Genomic DNA, 21,300 nt, shown 5'->3' with positions numbered 1-21,300 from the left:
TTCTTCTTCTTTTTGACTATGATACTGGTTTATGTGCAAAATTTGTGGGTTTATATTTTTCCCTGTGAAAGGAATTAAATGCTCTTAGTTAATTTTGAAGGTGATTTATGAAGCAGGCAGAAGGCAGCTTGTATTCTGACACTATTGGCTGATGTTGGATTACTGGTACATAAGCAAGGCATTCTGTCAGTAGAGAAACTGGCAGGTTATCTGATTTTTCTTACACTTTGCATTGTCCAGTTTTAGTTAGTGCCCATACTTCAGTAGTTTGTACTATTTTTGCTATGCATCTTTTATTTATGGTATAGCTTCCAAGTTCTTCTAGGAAATCAATTGAAACAGTAGCATGGGATTTTCATGGGGTGCTCAGGTCTTCTGACTGTTAAATCTCCTTTATACATCATGCACTTTTCACCCTGAAATGGAGGTGTTTGTTGCTTTTGCTCCCAGCAAAATGATGCAAAGCAAGACTAGCTTCTCTCTCAGAAGGTTTTGAAAGAGATTGAGCTGACCTTCTCAGCTTCAAGCTAAATCAGTGAACAGTTTGACATAAAACCTAATGTCTCTCTTTGGTCAGCACCACTGCTCTATTCAGCATCCCTTTCAAGTGCCTTAGAAACCTGACAGCCTCAGACATATCACCTCGTTGAAATCAGCAATTCACAATTGTGTTCTTGCTGAAAAAGGAGTGGTAAAATGGTATTTTTAGAATAAAGTTTTTCATCACTGAGCAGAAAACTGAGTTCACAGTTAATCTTTGTTGTACAAAATGTAATGTATATGCAATGTGTATGTAATGATGACACACACAGTCTGCTAGATGTGTAGCACTTAATTTATCTAAAAGGGAAATATGATAGGCTTTGGTGAATGTTTATGATATTATTGCATATGTTGATCTGTTTTAAACAGCTCTTAAGAGGTAAGCTATAGATCAAGATGCCTGTAAGGCCTATTTTCATTTTTGCATTTAATTTGTTTATATTGCTGCTAAATTTGATAACAGTCCAAATAACATTAAGTAGTTCTTTCTGTATGTGACCCTTTTAAGACTGCACTACCAGACAGGTAATTTTGTACATGCGGTTGAGAACAAACTGGAATGCACTAATAGTATCTTTTTCACTAGCAATTTACCATCTAATTCCAGGGTAAAATAAATGTATTTTTTCTAAGGAACCTTCTTTTAGAATTTTTTTTTCTGGTTAGTCAACAGGAAAAGATAGTAGCTGTCATACATTTCATTTGATATGAATGTGCTTCACCATTTCTTTTGCCTGGCAAGCAAATATATGAAACTGGGATCTTCTCAGGCTCCCATTATTTTTTTCAGTGTAACTACAATATTTGGGCTATTTCCATGTCTTGGGCAACATTTTAGCTAATGGATATGTTCCCAACTGAAGTTAAATGGAAGAGAATTCCTGGTAAAAGCCAAAATATCTCCCAGATGTCCCATTTGGTTTGGATGCTTTCTCACTGAAGCATGCAGGCTGGATGCTGTGCTGTGATCTGTGGTGGAATTTGAAAGATCATCTTCCCTCATGTCTTCTCCTGTCTGGAAGCCAAGAAACCTGAACAAATGGTACTTCCTAGCTTGTGAGCCTTGTTTTGGTGTACCATTAGCTTTGTGATATTTTTTTTTTTTCCATTGCTCAGTTCTCCAGTAACTCAAAAACTATTTAACAGCCACTTGAGTGATGAATGGGTTTGAGAAAATGCTGATAATTGTAAGGTTAAAGACATAGGTAAAATTCTGCCTCTGGTAAGTTCAGAATAACTACTTTGTAGGTAAAATTTACAATAAAATCCACAAAGCATAGCAACTTCCAGTAGACATGTACAGGTTCTCAAGTTGTTAGTCACAGCTTTCCTGTCACCATGCTGAATATGGGCATTTACACTGGTAAATGCAACAGAGTTAGGCCACAGAACTGCTGCAGAACCCACAAAGCATCTTGAAACTTGATTTGCGACTTTGAAAGGGTCAGTCTGGGGTGTGTTCAAAGATCTAGAGCGGATCTGGTTCTTGTTGGTACATTACAGCATGTAGCAGCTTCTTCCATGATTCTCAGTTGCTGCAACTCCTTTTTTGTATCTGTAGATTTTTTTATGTGTATCTCTAGTTATTTTTAGAAGTGAGTCTAACCCTAAAATCAAAACTTAGGCAGTGTTGATATGGTTTCTGTTTTTGAGGTTTGGCCAGGCTGGCTTACAGTTTCTATGTTGGCGTCCAGTTGTGATTTTTTCACCCTGTGGCTCTGACATTTGCTGCCTGTTTTATATATATTTTTTAAACTAAGAACTTTCTGGATTAAGATTCCATATTCCATATTGAAGTGACAAATGTGGTGCTGTATTAGGTGTGTACACAGCTAACTTTGCAGCTCTCTGTGGCAGAGTTTGCTCCTGCAGCTTTAAGCCTTGCACAGCTCTGCAGCCACCAGGGCTGTTCCTGATGTTCCGGTCCTGCAAGTCTCTCTGCAGCTGAACCTTGCCCAGTTTGGGGAGGTTGGCAAAGACTTCAGGCAGGGCAGAGATTCACTCAGTGCAGAGATTTGTTCATGGAGGAAATTGCAAAGTGGATTTTAAAAGTTCTTGGAGTAAATTTTCATGAGTGTGTGTCTGTGTGTGCAGTGCAGCAAGACCTAACCTAACCCTAATCCTAACCCTAACCCTAATCCTAATCCTAGCCCTGCTGCAATATTCTTCAGTTTTCTCATGGTTGCCTTTGTTTACTTGCTGTCCATTGCTTTCAGTAGCAGTTGGGCTGGAAATGGTGATCAGCTACAGCAGTGTGGTAGCACTTTTTGAGGCAGTTTATATTTATCTTTACCTAGTCACATATGCTGCTTGGGGACAGAGCTACACTGCACAGTTTTCCTAATTACTGCTGTAATTAGGACTCAGTGGCAGGGAGGGTGCCCCAGTGGAGTGTCCTGCCTTCTTCTTGTGCTCTCTGACTGACCCTGCTGTGAAAAAACAGCAAGAGGAGGAAAACTCCAAGGTTTTCAAACACAGCGAAGGAAAATCATATTTCTTATGGTGATTAGCCTCTCGTAGCTGTTTGGGGTGGTTGGAAGAAGACTTAAATTCACAGATTTCAGCTCTGACTCATTACCATAGAAATCAGGAGGTCACACAAATACTGTATCAAGATCAAAGTCTTGTATGTATAATGTGCCTTCCTGTAGTCAGTATATGATGAACCAAGGGGGTTATTTGCTCAAGTGTTGTCTGGACCAAATGATTGTTTGGTTATTTACTGATTTCTGAGCCTGCTGAAGACAGTGAAAGCCTTATCAAACAGGCTTGAGAAGCACAGCACTGCAAATGTCTTACATGGTCCTCACAAGGGTGTGGAGTCCCACTTGCTGTTCTTGTAGATTGATTTCTGGCAGCTGAGCAATCAGTGGTGAGACATTTATTCATGTATAGAATAAATGTACTTCTCAAGGGGTAAGACAGTTTTTTTGTCCCCATAAAAGAAAGCACTTCCTAATTTCTTTTTTCTGCCTCTGATGCAGAAAGCTGTACAGTGTGTACTTTTATGGTTGGATCTTTCCATAATTCTTATTCCATTAACTTTTCTTTGTTAAGCGGGGTTCTGTTTTGGATGCTGGTGCTGTATGTGGTGCTAGCATTTTTCAGGAAAGGAAAAAAGGATTTACTTTTTCTTCTGAGAAGAATTCGTAAAAACTGCCACAGAGGAACTTAAAGTGGATTCGTCATGTACTTTTTATCTTCCTTTCTGTGTTCTCTGAACATTCCCATCCTGGACCAGCACAGCCCAGAAGGGTGTCCATTTAAGCCATATGGAATGCAGATACCCTTCTGCCAGGAGATTGCAAGGGGCTGTCACCCCATTTTACTTAGAACAGTGTTCAAGTAGGGATTATGTTGGTGTTCTACCAAAATGTAGATGATTTTAAGTGCAGAGCAACAGAAAGGTCCACTATGTTCTACTACTTCTTTGGAACTAATTTTTTATTTTTTCCCCTGTGTTTCCTTTTCAGCCTGTTTGATATGGGGGGAGAATATTACTGCTATGGCTCTGACATCACCTGCACCTTCCCTGCCAATGGCAAGTTCACTGCTGACCAGAGGGCCATCTATGAGGCTGTGCTGAAGGCATCACGGGCCGTGATGAAAGCAGTCAAGCCAGGTAAAAGATCAGTGCCTGTCAGCAGGAGTTGAGAGGTTTGGTAGCAGTATTCAGGCTGCCAAATCTATTATGTTTGCATATTAGAAAGTGTTGGAAGGGAATAAGATGATAAAATTAATTTCCATGATTAAGCAGCTCCTAAAATACAGAGATAGGATACAAAACATTTTCCATACACATTTAAAGACATAACATAGAAACAATTATTAACACAATTAATAATGTCCTTTAATCTTTTTTTTTTTATTATTATTTTAATTCCCTTAATCTAAGAGTGACAGTTGTTACTCAGATGTGTCTTTACACAGACAGCCATCTTTTTAGGAATCTTATGTGAAATGCTGAAGTCAGAGTTCAAGTGAGCACAGTTGTGCTTCAGTTTGGTTTAAGCATTTGCTGTATTTTATGTGTAGGCACAATAGAAATCTTCTGTTGAAAAAGGGGATGGAGTGTGCATTTTTGGGAGGGATAATTAGCCCTAAAAAGCTTTCAAAAGCACTGGCTATTGGGTACTTCACTGTATGCCTTTAAATTGCAGGCAAACTGGTTCAACAAATACACATTTTCATTTGAAACAACTGTCTGGCTTAATGAAAGCCTTATTTTTCTCTCATTCTGCTTTCAGGGCAGCAAATAAATGTTTTAAAGCTAGCTGCTACTGTGATTTTGTCAGTGGTGAAGGTACTTGAGCATTTCTCAGTATTGCTAATGGAACATCTTTGAGAAGAATGTACTTGATGCACAAAGCCCACTTATCCTTTAAATGTGCCATATTAGTCTTCAGTCGTCAGGCCTTGAGTGCATGTGCTTTCTGCATTTCCACTTGGAACAGAAGCAATTTTCCTGCTATACAGACTGGCAGCAGCACTGTTTATTTGAGCAGCTTGCAAGGGAGTGATGCCTTAAGTTTTAGCTTTCATATTACCCAGATTCTGCACTGCATTGGTTCATAACTCTGAACTTCACATGAAGTGTCAGCGAGTTCTGCTCAGAGCTCAGGCAGACACAACAATCCTTTCCCAGCCCCAGAACCAAGGACACAGCTGCAGCTTCAGGCCCAAAAAGTACAAACAGCAAATTGAGGAGAGCAATCTGGGAGGATGGGTCTTCATCACCTGAAGCTGTAATTGGACAATTAACCCCAACGTGGAAATGGACCAAAACTTATAAAAATGTGAAAATTCATGACCTGTCATCCATCTAGGGCAGAGCCTTGGCCTGGCTCATGTACTGCCCAAGGTGTATCCTGTGAAAGCCTTTTAATAAATACCTACTTTATTCCTTTAACACTCTCTAGCCTCTCTTTTAGGTAGCCTCTCAAGGCATCAGGGGAAATAACTCTTGATGCTTATCTGCAAAATGAGACTAGATATTTTGCTATTTTAATAACAATATGCATTCTTCATCATCTGCTGTTCCTCCTCTGAAGACTCGTCCCTATTCCTCTTCACAGTTTGTATTGCATTTCAGTGTCACCTTTAATTTCATGTAACATTTTTAGCAGTATTTTATGCTAATAAAATATACTGCCTTCAGAATTTGAGAGCCAATATGATGTTGTGCTCAGGATGGCGTAGAGAATTTTTCAGTTTGCTGAACACTTTATTTACAGTGTCAGAAAATAAGGACATACTAAGTTGAGTATTTCTAAGAAGTAGTTGCAAGGGTCTTTTACAAGCTTTGGGAGCTGGAGACCCACAGACAGACAAATCATTCTTAATCTCTGGCAGAAAAAGGGACTGAACTTTCTGTTCTTATTGTTGTCATGCCTGTTTGGAAGAACAGTACAAATGCATTTACACTCTTTATGAGACCAGTAATCATGAATTTTGTATCTACAGAAAAAAGTCTGCGGACTGGTTCATTGGTTTCATTTCTTTTGTACTTCAGAGTGAATGAAATGCAACCTGGACTCTTGAGTTACAGACCCCATTGAGAGTCTGGTAACATGCAAAAATTTTCTCCATCTGAAAAGTCTGCTTTTTAGGTCCTTTCTAAAATCTCCTCAGCATTCTGAAAAAGAAGAAATGGAACCCCTGATGTTGACAGGCTGCTGAGAGACCCCAGAGCCCCTCAAGGGGCAGTTGTCAGTGTCTGTCAGTGCTGGCCAGAGGGAGATGTTTCAGGGAGAGAGGCTGCAGCCTCCTTAAACAAACCTAATTTGTGAGCTCCTTGCCTAAAGAACTAGGATCTGCTCCTGGGGGAGCCAGGTACTATCACAGAGGGGAGCAGGAAATTATGATGTGAATTCACAAGTGTCTCTTCTCCCTGTAATGCTTTGGGTCTCCAAAAGAAGAGGCAGAGGAGCTTGCAGGATTAGAGGCACTGAATTTAAATCTAAATTTAAAATCCAGAGCCATCATGTTTTAGTGAGATTTTCTGGATTATGGAGCCTATATTCATTTTGCTGTTATTTTTGCTAGGCTTCATTTCCCAGAGCTCCTAAGATCAAAGGCAGCCAAGTTGAGGTGGCAGGAGCCATTCCTGGAGCAGGCTGAGCAAGAGTGGGCACAGCACAGTCAGCAGCTGCTGGAAATGGGGTTTATCCCCAGCTGCAGAGCTGTGCCTTGTGGCAGAGGGTCACAGGGCACATCTAGAAGTTGTCATCAGGGGGTTAATGATTCCTGGGGTCCTTCTGACTGCCAGATAGGAGTGAGTACTTTAGGGAGAGTCACTGACCAAATCCTGGGTTACATAACTGTGTTTATGGAAGGACACAGCTTGCCTGCAACCTTAAACATTCTGTGTAGCTGTGTTTAATTCAGAGATTTGTACTCCTTCTTTCAGTTTGAATCTCATATGAACCTAATTAACTTTTGAGTGCAGGTAATTTCTGAGAGATAATAGACCTCCTAATACATTCTGTTTATATTTCTATGTACAAGCAGTTGCTATAATTTTAAAAATACTCCAAAACATTGTATTTCATTATAGAGAAGCATTCATCTGACTATATTCTGTGCATGGTCTGAATGTGCAAGCAGCTCTAATCACATATATGGGTCTCTTTACCTTACAATTCCAAGAGCAGAATTCCTTCTGCAAGGCAAATAATATATTCTGAAAGTTAAGAAACACTCTCTGTGGGATTACAGCCCAAGTTCAGTGCAGTTGTCACAATTTCTGCCACAAACAAAATCTGTTTAAAATAAAAGGGGAGGAAGACTTAGTCTTGCATAAGCAGCAGTTTTGAAACCACTGAACGTGGAGCACTGATGAAGACAGTGATGCTTGTCACTGAAGGGAAAGTCAATAAAGTGCACTACTGTGGCAGTGGGCTGATTGTCTTTCCTACAAAGTCAGGCCTATGATCCAAGATTTCAAAGAAGAATGTTGCATTCCTACTTAGGGGATATTCTTAATAGTCCATCTGCATTAAATTTCCTCTTCCACAGAACTAAAATACAGGGGCAGATGTGCAGAATATTGACACTTTCATTTCCTTCAGTGGCTGAGGCATCATCTGTATCTTTCTCAGAACAGTGATTTGAGAAACAATTTGCTTTACAGAGGTATGCTACATAGAAAGAATAGTTAAAAAGGGGTGAAATTGTAAAGCCATGTGTCTCAGAGTATTCCAGAAGTTAGTGTCCTAATTTGTCTCACTTCTGCATTCTTTTTAATCTCATTGGACTTGCCAAAGGTTGAGGCACATTAAGTGCAGTCCTGGAGCACATCTCCCAGTTTACTTTCATCTGAAATTAATTCAATTCCTGCACTTCAAAATTCCACTGTGTAAACAAAAACACTGTAAGTGGGGACAGCTAAGAGATTTCTCCTCCCAGGATGATTGGAATTAAATGTTCCTGTAGATAAATTCATTGTTTCTCACTTTGCTGTCTTCACACCGCACATAGAACAGCAAGAGCTGAACTAATGAGCAGCTATTCAGTAATTTAGTTTAACCTTTTGTTCTGTGCATGGCCTGGAGCTGTTTATTGCCTACTGTTCAAAACCTGCTCAGAATCCAAAATTATCAACATCCTCACCAGTTTTTCTCAGAGTGCTCATCATAACAGTTCACAGGTGCTGGGCAGGCAAGTAAGTTTGCTTGCACTGCATCTTAATGCTGTGCAAGTGTGCAGCAGTCCCCCTTGTGCAGGCAGGAGCCAGAGAAGTTAATGTAAAAGCTATTTGGGATTCCAAGATGGAAAATCATCAGACTTTTTTAAGAGAGTTGAACGTTGCTCTTGCTCAAACCCCAGCTGTTACTTCTGTTACAGCTGTTGAGTGCCCAGCCTTTCTGCAAATTGCACTCCAGACTGTCAAGCCAAACTCTGGTAAAATGAAAAAAATTGTTAATGAAAAAATGTAAAATGAATTTTACAAAAACCCTGTGTTTGAAGCAAGTTGTTTAACATCCTGCTGGGAACCTGAGTCTGGTGCAAGAAAGGTTGCTGATTACCAGAGGCAACTTTTAGGTGCATTTGCCATGCTTGCCTGCTTGTGAAGTCTCTTGGGTTTTTTCTTGCTGTTTTCAACTTTTGTAACAGATGGAAGAGGAGTTATATAATGAACAGAAATCTTCAGTGATTTATCAGGAGGTGTTCTTGTCTTGGAGGTTGGAGTCTTCTGGAAACTGGGTAGCCCTAGAAGTAGATGAACTTGCATCTTGCTGTGGATTTGCATCTTGCAGTTGGTGGCAAGCTTTGCTTGGGGTGGTGGAAGCTTTTCCACTGGTACTTCTGAGGCTCCCCTCCATGTCTGTAGTAACACATGAATGGATGTTGCACTCTTGCTGGCATGAGGTCTTCTGTCCTTTAGCCAGCATTTAACATTGCAAAACATAGCCCTGTTCCTCTGATGAGTGTCATTGGAATTTTTTTTTAATTTTTCAAGATTTTACTGCAGGACTGGAATAAGCAGCAGCATCAAAAAGGCCTAGGTACTACTGAAATCCTGTGTAAAGAAGCAGATGTTCATGTCACTAAAGGACTGAATCGTAACACGTCAGCACCAAGGGTCCAAGCAAAGCTCACACATGTCAGTTGATATTGCTCAACTCTGGAGTCCTTGATGCTATAACCATAAAATTACTGCTTTTAGTGCAGCTCTCCCCCGCCCCCATAATTGCCCAGGCTTAAAAAAAGAGAACTGTGGTGGAAAAAAGGTATTGTGTAGCACACCTTCAGTAGGCACGAGGCTGCAGAGTGCAGTGGTGAAGGGCAGGGTGCCAGATCTCAGCTCTCATGCCTGTATCACCTCCAGTGGGCTCCTCTCGTGGTAGCATTGAAAGGCTGAACTGCAGGAGCAGATTAGAGTCTTTTGTGAGCAAGTTGGGCATGTCTGTTGATAGTGGAGAGATCTGAAGGATTAGAACGGGCACCTGTGCATGGTTCCCAAACCTGTCTCAGTCCATTCTTTATTTTAGTTGCAGAAGTTTGATCCAATGTCAATGTGTTAGCTTTGTTATCCATCATTTGTCACTGGTTACACCTGGGAGAACACTATTGTTTGCTCTTTGGAATTAATATCAATCTATTTGAAAAAAAAAGTGTGAAATAATTTGTTTTGCTGTAAGTCCCTCTCTCCAACCTCAAGAAAACAATTTGTTGAAGAATCATGATCTAACTTTGAAGTTAAACCTTACTCTGAGCCAGGCCTTGGTACCCTGCTGGTATCCCCCCTAACCTGAAGCTGTGTTGTGAACCATGCCAGTGGTGGAGGCCAAGGAGATGCTGGTGAGGATCAGTGCCCGTGCCCTCAGCTGTGGCTCTGCCCAGGGCAGGTGATGCTGCAGTGTCTCTGTGCCAAGTGCAATCATTCCAGCATTGGAATGCTTCCTGGACCAAGGTGTTACATCTAATAATGTTGGGAAGGTTTCTGTGGGGTGGCTTCTCTTTTATCCTTCAGCAAATGACTGTGTATTTATACCACCTGCAGCCTCTCAGGTGATTTCTGCTATTTATTGTTCAGGTTTTTATCTTAAGCATTTAGAAATGATTTATTAATAATTTCAATTCTATAATTCCTAGTCGATGAGGACAATATGGTTGCTACATATAGAAAGTTTCTGTTTATAGAAACATTGAAGTTTCTGAAATATATTAAGTTGCTACTGTGTTGAGAAGAACTAAAAAGGAAGCATGCCAATCTCAGCTTTGCAATTAGAGCTAGTTTGCATTAATGCACTAGAGCATAAACAGAGTCTTTAAGATTAATGAGCTAAATATTGGAGCAATCACATACTTTCCATCTTCATCCTTTTGCAATTGCATCCTGGGACCTCCAAGAATTGCTCTCTGTCTTCTCTCTAGACTAATGGAAAATCACAGAAGGGGAAGGAAGGGAGCTGGTTGTGCTTATCATGCCTGGTACTACTGCAAAATCTGTGTTTAAAAAATCTTTTTTTCAATCTTTTCAGCTATATACATTAATATGTGGGGTGCAAGGAAGAAGGAATTAAAGCACCTCGTTCTGTAAGGTTTATTGTCCTAAATTCCAGTTTCAAAAAAGATCTCCTTGTCTAGCAAACTGCTCCCAAGGAACAGTTGAGTAAGGCTAGGTTGGCAGCCACTCAAGTCCCTATCTCTACATTCTTATTATTTGAAAACTTGTGTATACAGAGTCCCCACTGAATCAAAATTGCATTCAGACATTAGCTATGCAGCTGGGAATATTTGCTGATTGATGTTTGTTTGTTTCAATAAAATGAAAAATAAAAATTAGTTCCAAATATGCACAGAAGTTGTTGTTCATCACATCAGTTTATGTGCAGTGTGAATTCCTCCTTGGGATACTGACATTACCACAGGGTTTCCCTATAGAATTTGTATCTCTGCATTTTTCAAGTTGGAGCTCATCTAATATGCAGATCCCAAAGTTCTGCATTTTGCTCTCCAAGACAGTGAGTTTTGCTTTGCCTCTGGCTTTCAGGCTTTGCTTTTCCAATAAATGCTTTTGAGGAAGGTCTTGAAGGAAATCTCAGTCCCAGGGCTAACATGTCTGATAACACAAGATGGAGGTTTCTCCATCTCAGGGCTGGAAGGTTCCTTGTGTATGGTTTTCCCAGAAATCCAGTTTCACTTAAAGATGTGGGTTCTTTAAGCTCTTAAATCCTTAAATTCCAGGATCAAAGATCAGACTTTGCAGACCTCATTGATGTCAGGATTGCCATAGAATCCTTGACCAAGAAAGTGCACTCAAGTACACTTCAAGTACAGTCAAAAAAATTTCAGGCAAAGCAGTCGACCTACATGCTAAGCAAATAAAAGATCCTTTTATAAATCATGTAGATACCAGCTGATCCTCAGAGCCTACAAAAAATGGGTATCCTTTTGCTGTAGATGCTAAATAAATACAAAGAAGTAAGTAAGTTCTCAAAAGACTCAGATGTTTTGAGGTGGAGAGGCCCAGGGGAGCAGGCTGGAGCAGCCAGAGAGCCCAGACCAGCAGTGTCTGGCTCAGAAATTCTCTGTAGCTGATGCTCCCTCCTCTGTCTTTGCTCCAGGTGCCTCACTGGGTCAGGTCTGGCATTTTGTGAATTTGAGAATAGGAGAAATACCATTTCTCTAATGGTAGGAGCAACCCTTCCACTCTGGCATTTCTTTGTCATGTTCAGACAATTTTGAAATGAACAATTTGAGATACAAATTGTATAATAATAATAATAATAATAATAATAATATTTCAGAGAGGACCCCTTCTGTAGGTCTGACTTGAGGGCTATACTTTGAAGACAGGAGAAACAATCCTTGGGAGTGTCAGCCACTCCTGCTTTCCCCTTGCTAAAGAGAATATTTGTGTATTTGTAGGTGCAGGATGCAGAACAGAGTTAATCCCCTGTGGGCTTTGTCCCGTGGGCAGCTGTAACTGCACAAGGGTTGAGCTGTTCTGTGAAACTCTGGCCACTTTTTGTGCTTTTCTCCTGATTTCTTCAGGTTTTCTTTATTGGTGTAACTTCCTAACTTTGCACTGGAGGGGTTGTCTTAGCTAGTTTTCCATCTACAGCCGAGAAATGTGAAGTAGAAGGACAAAGCAAAGAAGCCACTTTATTTTCTAGTGTTTTGCCTCCTTTCTGATGCTAAAGGATTGAAGCAGTAAAGCTGGTGGGGGTAGAGGGGTAAGGCCAGGGACTTTACAGGGTGAATTATCTGTATTTCAGTACAGCAGGATGTAGATTTTGGATGGTGTGTCCTCCTTTGGTACCTAAATTCTGAGGCACAATTCTTTCAGTGAGACTGGCAAGAGGAAGTTTAGTGACCCACTACCAGTTCCATAAATAACCTATTTAGACAACAAAAAATGCTGTGATTTGAATTCAAAGCAGTGGTATGTTTCCCTGTTCTATTTTCTAGTGAAAGGCCTCTAACAGAGAAAGAATAGTGGAGAATCCAGCTTAGGTAGAATAGCACTAAGACCAAAGATGAAAATAACTCAATTAAAGAACTGTTTAATAAAAACAGTTTAATGAAAACTAATAGCTAGGGTATATATTTGGCATAGCAGATCATTTTACCAGCAGGTGTTTCTGTTATTAAGTTGAGCAGAGTTGTACTTGGCAACATATGCAAATTCAAAATTTGCAGCTTCACAGATTACTGCTTCTTTTTGTCCACAACAGTTCTCTAACTTCTTTATAATTCAGATTTATTTTTGGTTTCTAATACTGCTTTAGAGTAATTGTCACTGTATCCAACTAGGATTGAAATCTATTATACGTAAAGAAAATAACTGTAACTGTTACTAATATTTATCCTCACAGGTAGAAGGTTCTTATTCACATGCAGTGGGTGTTTTTTTGCATGGAAATAATTTTGAGTTTTATTTTGTGTCGTGCAGAGCTGTGCTTAGTGGAACACCACGTGGTCATGCTTCTCTGTTGTGCTGTATAAAAGCAGTAGCTGATTTTGGTGAATTTTTAAAAAGAAACTGGACTGTAAATTGGAATTTTTGACAATAGCACAACAGGGAAGGGAATGAGAGTGCAATCTGGTTTACAGCTTGTATAATTTCAAGATGCCCATATGAATTATTCCCGTCTAGATTGTCATATTTTAGTCAAAGCACTGCTGATCATTATTAATCTGCTGTAATATCTGCAGCAAAACAATTTTTCTCAGCAATAAAATATTAATGACAGAAGTTGAAGATTTTATTCCAGTTCCTCTGAAGAGCAAATGCTTTTAGGGCATGTTGTAACCAATATTTGATATTCACAAATCTTGCTGAATGGCATTGCAGTATTATTTTTCTCTCCTTGCAGCTCAGAATGTGTTACTGTATTGAAAGGCAGATTGGAAAGTAAATCTTGTCAATGTATATTTTTAAAAGCTATTTTGAAATCTGCTCTCTCTTCTCTATTGAATGGAGTTGGCTATACATTTTTGCTTCATTAATTGTTCATTAATTAATGAACAAACAAAAAAATTGAACAGAAGTTGAATACTGACTATCTGAGATGGACCCAGCAAAGGTAGTCCAGCTTTCTGTGGTGCTTTAATTCTGCTTTTGTCAGTAAAAATGATTCAGGCATTACTACTACTTAGGAAATAAAAGCAGAAGGCACTAAAGGATGCATAGACAATACTGTCAATCAATCTGAAATTCTTTATTCTTTCAAAATATTAAATAAAAATGGTATGCTTGATTACTGCAGCTCTCATTGCTGGTCACGTATCCTAACCTTGTGCAGCACAGCAGTAACCCATGGCAAGAGGTGAAAGAAAAGGGAATATTTTCTGCCAGCTTCAGCAGATCTGCAGACCCTCTGTGGAAGCAGCAGTCTGCTGAAATGCCAGTTCTCTGCTGCAGACCTGGGAGCTGCTCCTCTGCTTTGGACAGGAGCTGCCCCACAGACAGTGACCACTGCAGCCTTCAGAGACCTAAAATAATGCTGGGTTACTCCCAAGGGTATAAAACCAGGCATTTAAAACAGTTGGGATTTCTGTCCTGAAATCCCTCTCATCTCAAGATACCTGAGCAGAGTCTGCAGGAGCTGCCATGGTTCAGGGGCAAACCTGCAGCTTTCCAGCACAGCTTAATGTGTGGGTTTTGTCACTGCTTTCAGGGATTCTTCAAAGGTAGGGCTTGCACAAGCAAATACATTTAGATGTCTTTACAGACTCAGCTTAAATTGACTGCAGGTTTTTTAGCCTTTCTGTATTGAATATAGAAATTTTGGTTTAAGGCCGTTTTTTATCCTTTTTTTCCTAATTGTAGTTCACTGTATATTGTAACATTGTACAATTCTGGTTTTAATAGTGACTTTTGGGGAATAAGCTGCCTGTGCCTTGTCTGACTTTTAGTACCTGCACTGATTTTCTGGCAGTGTTCAGGAATTGTGCTTGCTATACGTTGTAATTTGAGTTGCTGTGTAAAGTTCACAAGTCCTTCAATCTCGACAGTGCATCAGCTGTAGCTGTCAGAGTGCAAACCTGCTAGACAGAAATTGTGCTGTTTGGCCTGAGTCTTATCTAAACAGAGCCTTTTCTGAGCTTCAAAGATTGATAAGTTTCCACACCTCAGCCACTCCATCCAAGCACTTCCTTCATCCTGTCAATCTGCCTTTTTCCTTCTTCAGCATACACCTCTTGTGGAAGGAACATGCTGTAAAATCCATAGTGCCTGCCAGCACTGCTCAATCCCAACTGCATCCAGACATGGAAAAAAATCCCTCCCCTTGCTCCACATCTGCATCTGTTTTTATTGCTTTTCTTAATGTTTCTGCATGGCAGAATGTTGTCCTGACATTGCTTCTGATGAGTGGTGCAGGGTTTATAACTGGGAGGATGGAGTCACTGCTGAAAACCTCCATCCTACTGGTGCAAAGGAATTTCACAGTACAGCTGAATAGCACAATGCTGCTCAGCCTTTTGAAGAAGCCCAAATTTCAGAGATGATGAGGATCAATCTCTACTTCCCTCCAGTAACTTCCATCCCTGTAAGGCAGGTGCATCTTTCTGGGGAAGAAAGGGATGTTGAAGGAGTCCATCCTGGTCTGGAGCTGTGGCACAGGGCAGGGTCAGGTCTAGTAATCCCTGCAGTCAGAACTGTGGGTATTTGCAGGTGTGACACAGCAGCAAATTCTGTCTGGCTCCCTTTTGGGCTAGGAAAGTTCACAGGCTCCTCTTACCTGCACTGCATCCCTCAGCTGGGCACCCATGTACCCATCTAATGCTCACCCCATGAGCCATGTGCTCATCTGCACAGTAAATGCAGCTTTGAACAGCTTCCCCAAACATTGTTAAAGTGCAGAATTTGGGGGTTTGCCCCATGGCAAAGTTGCTTTACCTGGTGCTTCAAGACACCAAGTTCAAAACCAGAGCAACCACTGAATATTTGGTGTAGTGGGCTGGAAATAAAGCATGAAAATCACTCATATGACAGCTCTTTCTCTAGCATCCAAATGAAGAGGGGAAAGAGAATTTGTTTCAGTATTTAAATTATATTTTGGTTTATTTTTTAACTGGCTCTGATTGGAATTTCTAAAGAGCTATTGTTTTATGTCTGATATGGTCTGTGCCAGTTGGCAGATTTTAATCTGTTCCAATGGGCTGCTGGCTGGCCTGGGATTGTGTGCTCTGTCTGCATTTCAGTGGCACTGCCAGGGGACATTGGGCCTTTTGCCCTTGTCTGTGGACACTTGGAAATTAAATGTAACTTAACCTTAGCACAATTTGGGGAGAAGTTACTACAACCTTGCCATGCTCGTTTTTTTTTTTAGTAAGATTGTGACATCTCTGTTGGCAAAAGACCCCCACCCAACAACAACAACAACAACAAAAAACCTGTTAAATCATTTGTGGTTTAATCATTGTCACATTACAACCACAAAGTACCCTAAGTAGTGGCCAAAAAAATCCTGTTAGGCCTTTTCAGAGCCTTAGTGTTTCTGACCAAAATGGCTAAATACCACACAGTAATTCTAAATTATTTTTGTGTGCTGTTTCTACTTTATGTTCTCAAATGGCTTCTAATAAAACTTCAGATAATAATCACTGGGATAAAAGTACCAGTGAGTTAAGAGCAACTGAGGAACAGTTTATGGTGTGATGTGTTATAGCAACTCGTCTCTTTAATTCTACTGTTTAAAAATTTATGGTATATTCATCAAAAGATAGGAATGCTTTTGATTTCTGGTTTCACTAGAAGCATTTCTTTCTTTTTGGGGTGAGGGGACAAAGAGGGAGCAAAAATCTCCTCCATTGGTGTGATCAAAGAGGTCACACATTATTGCAGAGATCCTTATATGATGTTCCAGAGTCCTTGAACTTGGTTTTATCTGAAATTTTGTGGGGTTTGGCAAACAGATATCAGAGAGGAAATATTTTCAAGGAAGTAAAACAATATTAATTTTATCTTTTTCTTTTCACAGTAATATCTAAGAGTATCAGATAATGTTTAGCTTTATGAGGATACCTTTAAAAAAAAACTTCTGGCAAATGTAATGCACTAATTTGCCATTTTTAAGTGGTACCTCAGACATCTACAAATCTCCACTGTCCTGTTCTCATGGTGTCTGAAATACAGTAACCTCCCTCATTTTCTGTTGTTTAATTAATCCATGGTCTGTTTTATTTCGTTGTTGGACATCTCCAGTATCTGGTTGCTGCTGTGGTTCGTTCACTCTGTATCTCAAGGAATCTCAGGTGCTTTGGTTGCTGTAAAAGGTGGGTTTTGACCTGGCCTCTCTCCTAGGCATGTGCTGCAAGGCAGGTAACAAATCACAGCCTAATGAGCCTTGGGAGCTGAGCTTTCCTGGGGAGCCAGGCGCTGCCTGTGACCTGTGTTACCCAGGATCTCATTTTGCAGAGAATTAAGAAGGGAGCAGACACCTCATCAGCAGATTTTCCTGAGTACAGACTCATTTTGGTACAAGCTGTCAAAGTCCAAGGACCCTCCAATCTGACTTTTTAAACCTCATCTGTCACTGGACTGTAATTGGTTTATAAATTGGCTTAAAGATAATAACAGAACTAACCTTTCTACACAAAAAGCACGTCTGCAACTATCATAAAAGTTCTTACACAAAAAAGCACGTCTGCAACTATGATAAACTTCACCAAAGCTTAAAAATAATAGTCCTGAATACTACATGAGTAAAAGAGCCTAGTGAGTGGTTGGAGGGAGGTCAGTGCCAGCCCATGTTGCAGAACAGCCACTGAAGAAACTCACACACCCCATGGTAGAGTTGTGTGTGGGGTTTGGTTGGTTTTTAACTGCTCTTTCTCCTTACCAGAGTGCTGATCTGGTGCTTGATTTCTCCTGTCAGCTTGCAGCAGGGCACAGAGGTCTCTGGACCCCCAGTAATCCAAAAGCTGAAGTGCCTGAACATGAAGGAGCCTCCATGAACTAAGGATTCTTTTTACAAAATGTTGTTCACTCGGCACTGTTTAGCCGGTTTTTCTTCACATCTGCAAGTCTGCAATCTGTTGGGCACATTGTTCCCTGGCTGCCCACAGCCTCTTCTTTGGTATTGTTTTTTTAACATGCTAAAGCTGTCCATGCTTAGATGTGTGCTCAGACATCAGAGCAGAGTATGGACACCTCTGGCCTTGAACATATTCCCACTGCAGGTCCTTGTGCCATTTCCAGATTGTTGAGTTGCACATCATGTGAGAATTCCAAAAAGTTCTGTTCATGGCTTCTTACCAAGTTGTCAGCTTGATGAAGCTGTCAACTCTGATATTTAATTTTTCCTCCTTTCCTCTGCTTTTTGCAATTATTGGAAGTTCAGTATCTACAAAGGAAAATTAGGTTAACAGAATTTAAGGACTTCTACTTTTTAAGTATACTTACTAGTTATCTAAATGACACTTGAGTGCAGGCATGCCAGTCAGTCCCAGAGACATCTGGCCTTGCACAGACCATTGTATTACAAAGATTTCAATTGCCAGATCAAACTAATACCATTTTAGTTTTAAAATAACTTTAAAGGATCATATATTTGTTTATAATAAATGTTTACAGCATATGAATATACTTCTGTATAAAATGGACAAAGACATCTTCCTTGAACTTCAGTTGTTCCTTTCTTCAGTGGAATTTTTTGTATACTTTTAAGTAGTTGCCTCAGTACTGTAAAATTTTTTCTCTTCACAAAATTAATGTTTTTAATATTAAAAGAGTGGTGAGAAATGTTTGAAGATTTGCATTTAGATCCTCTTTCTTTGTCAAATTACCTGTTAAAGAAACAGGTAGCAATCTGTTTGAGCCTTATTATTGAAGTTTATTCCTAGCATGATAGGAATCCTCTCATATCAAATAAGGCAAGGGTATCACCATTTTTTAAGTGAAGACCAGAAAAATCACTCCACTTAATTCACTGTCTCTAGTCAGCTCAAAATATCTTCCTATTTTGTCTTAGCACTCAAGTAATAGTCTGTATATGAGTGTTTTATCCAGGGCTTGTAGGTTAAGTGCCTTGGAGGGGGCTGGCCACCACCCCATAGTCATAATAAAGCATGAAGCCAGACAATAGAATAGAAAGTGCATTCTATCTATAAACCCTTTGCTTTTTAATTAAGACTATTTGAATACCTACTTATTTGTAAACCAAGATTTGTATTATTTAGCAGGGTGCCTCCAGCAGAAGTTTAATTTCCCTCTGCCCAGAGCTGCCCCAGTGCTGTCTGCAGTGGGACAGAAGTGGAGCTGAAATATTTCCTATCTCTAGCAAAGCTGGTGGCACTGGCTAGATGATAAAAGAGTGATCCAGAGTCATTTTGCTGGGCTCTGTCTGAAGCACCACCCTAGCTCCAAGAGAGCCCAAAGCTGCAGATTTTCCATCCAGCCTCATTATTTATTTCACAGTAGAGCTTTTTCTTGTCCTCAGTCTCTAATGAAACAGATAAGATGAGTAAAAACCAAAACAGACAGGGAATTAAGAGTATGGGGGAGAAGGAGAGGAGAAGTAGTTGCACTTCAAGCCAATGAGAGATAAATAAAAAGATAAGGACGAGGGAAGGAGTTCTAAGGGATTTCTCAGTGCCTAGAAACACTCAGGATTTACAACCATGGCAGTCTTTTCAGTTAGGGCAATAGTGTCATTCATTTGCTCTGTTAAACTTCTGCAGACAAATGTGCTTATGGTTTTGGTGTTTTTATTTCTGATCAGTTTGATATTTGTATCTCTTTTTGTGTCTCTTCCTCAGTTTGATAAAGGTGACTGTGTGTCATTAAGTGGAGTCTGTGGGTTTGGATTGAGACCAGCAGTACCAGCAGAGCTGCAGAGGGAAGCTGAGCTCCCCTTTGCAACAGACACCTCAGCTCCACTTCTCTGACAGCTCAGCTTGATCCAGAGCATCCAGGATATGGCTCTGTTTTGTCTTCCAGCCATGGAGTTCTGGCCTTCATTTTTAACAAGAGAGGGTGAGGCTTCAAACAGCTGAGCAGGGTCAGATGTTGTTACGTGTGGCTCTGCAGTTATGGAGGTGAAAATAGGTGACATGTAGTAATACTCAGCTAAGAAATCGTGGGAGAGATCTTGAAAGAACATTGAGTGTCCTCAGAAAGAGGATTGAAGACTTTTAGAGCAGTTGGAGTTAGCTGCAAACTGCAAAAGCTGAACCTCAACTTAGACACAGAAATGCTCTATTCGCACAATTATAAAATAAACAGGAAAGCAACTGTGGTTCAGTAATACTTTTAGTGTGATATGTATAATATTGATGTGATGGATTATAGTGATTTGTCATTCAATAGAGTGGATCCTAATGTGAGAGAGCTGTGAAACACAAGCTAGAGAAGTGAAAATTGCAATACAATCAATATTCAGAAAGATAAATAATCATAGAATATATTGAACAGTTGTTAAAGAACAGCTGGTTATAGTTGTATTGGTTCATATTGAATGAAAAATCTAAGTTCCTTTTTAAAGTAGGGAAACCATTAAAGCAGCACATTTTGAGCAGGAAGACTGCACACATTCTGTGGGTGAGCAACACTCACTGTTGGCTTTTGTGAGGAAGCAGCAGCTGAGGGTTTCTCTGTGCCTGTCCCCTGCCTTGTGGCCTTGCTTGGCAGCAGAAGCTGTGTGCAGCAGGCTGCAGGATGGATCCCTGGCTGATCTGATGGGATCTGATTGATCTGAGCTCATTGATTACACACCCAGCTGTTCCCCAGGGCTGATGGGACGGTAAAGGTGCATTGGTTTGTGAGAGGATGCACAGAACAGCAGCCACTTGCTGCTCACTTTGATTCTGATCTTTAGATCAGAGCCATAAAAGTCAGCTGAGTGCTTTATCCAAGCACTCCCATAGGATGGTTTTATTTTGGTCTTTGAAGCCTCAGTACTTTCAGCAAAAAGTGATAATGTAATTAAGATATGACATTTATGTTCACAAGACCCTAGAGCTGCATGTTTAACTGGATTAAAGCAAACAGAACTTGGTGGGAGTTTGGCCTTAAAAATCACTTATTTCTTATTTGTTTAATCATGCCAGAATTGAACAAGGAAAATATTCTTCAGCTGTACCTTAGCCCTAGTTGTCTTGACTCTGCAACTGCTGCTCTGTTGATGATGACTCAGTGCCATGGTGAACTAATTAGGACAGTACTTTGTTACTAACAAAAGAGCTGCTTTCTTCCTCCCTCCTCTCCCCAGCAGTTTGTCAAACAAAATTGTATCCTATACCAAAATAATAGCAACCTAATGTATCCTGGCACTCTGTCTCTAGTCAAACAACAGCATTTTGTAATGCTGTTTCAGTACACGTACTAGAGGAGTTGTGTTTTACACAGCCCATTAACACAAGGGAATCATTAATTTCTGGAGAGTGTCTTTGCCAGAAAGATGTGAGCTTTAAATCTTCAATGTACGTAGAAAAGCAGTTTCCATGTCAGATGTTCTAAATGGGTATGATCATTCTTGAAAATAATAGGATTTTATCTTATTTTTTTGTTCTATGGTCTGCATTTTAAATAACTGCAATCTACAGCTGCCATTCTTACAGGAGACTCACTGATGCATTTACATCTGTGTGTGCTTGCTTAGATACATCTATTAACACCTTTTCATCTGGATGTGGATTATAAGGTGCTGCTGTTTCTCTTGTTTGTAGTTTTCTGGACTTCACAGACACATTAAAATAGTTTTGTCTTGTTTAAAGCGTTTTTGTGAAAATGTAGTTGCTCTTTCCACCTTTGTTTTTTTGATATAAACAAAGGGCACATGTGTTACATCTGTTTTTTGG

The 21,300-nt window shown here is 40.1% G+C and overlaps 1 protein-coding gene across 2 annotated transcripts in view; it reads left to right on the top strand.

Annotated features, from left to right (window-relative positions):
• PEPD (peptidase D) overlaps window positions 1-21,300 on the top strand; it is a 137,136-nt gene that overhangs the window by 96,175 nt on the left and 19,661 nt on the right. For both annotated transcript variants that reach the window (XM_088062250.1, XM_005530118.3), the window contains one exon: window positions 4,017-4,165. In XM_088062250.1, the coding sequence (XP_087918376.1) occupies window positions 4,017-4,165 (149 nt within the window). The remainder of the gene's footprint in view (window positions 1-4,016; window positions 4,166-21,300) is intronic.

The sequence above is a fragment of the Pseudopodoces humilis genome, chromosome 14 (genome assembly GCF_049639895.1).
Source record: "Pseudopodoces humilis isolate 2021_Gansu_Grassland_sample_001 chromosome 14, ASM4963989v1, whole genome shotgun sequence".
Classification (NCBI taxonomy): Eukaryota; Metazoa; Chordata; class Aves; order Passeriformes; family Paridae; genus Pseudopodoces; species Pseudopodoces humilis.
This window is presented reverse-complemented; position numbering and strand designations above follow the sequence as displayed.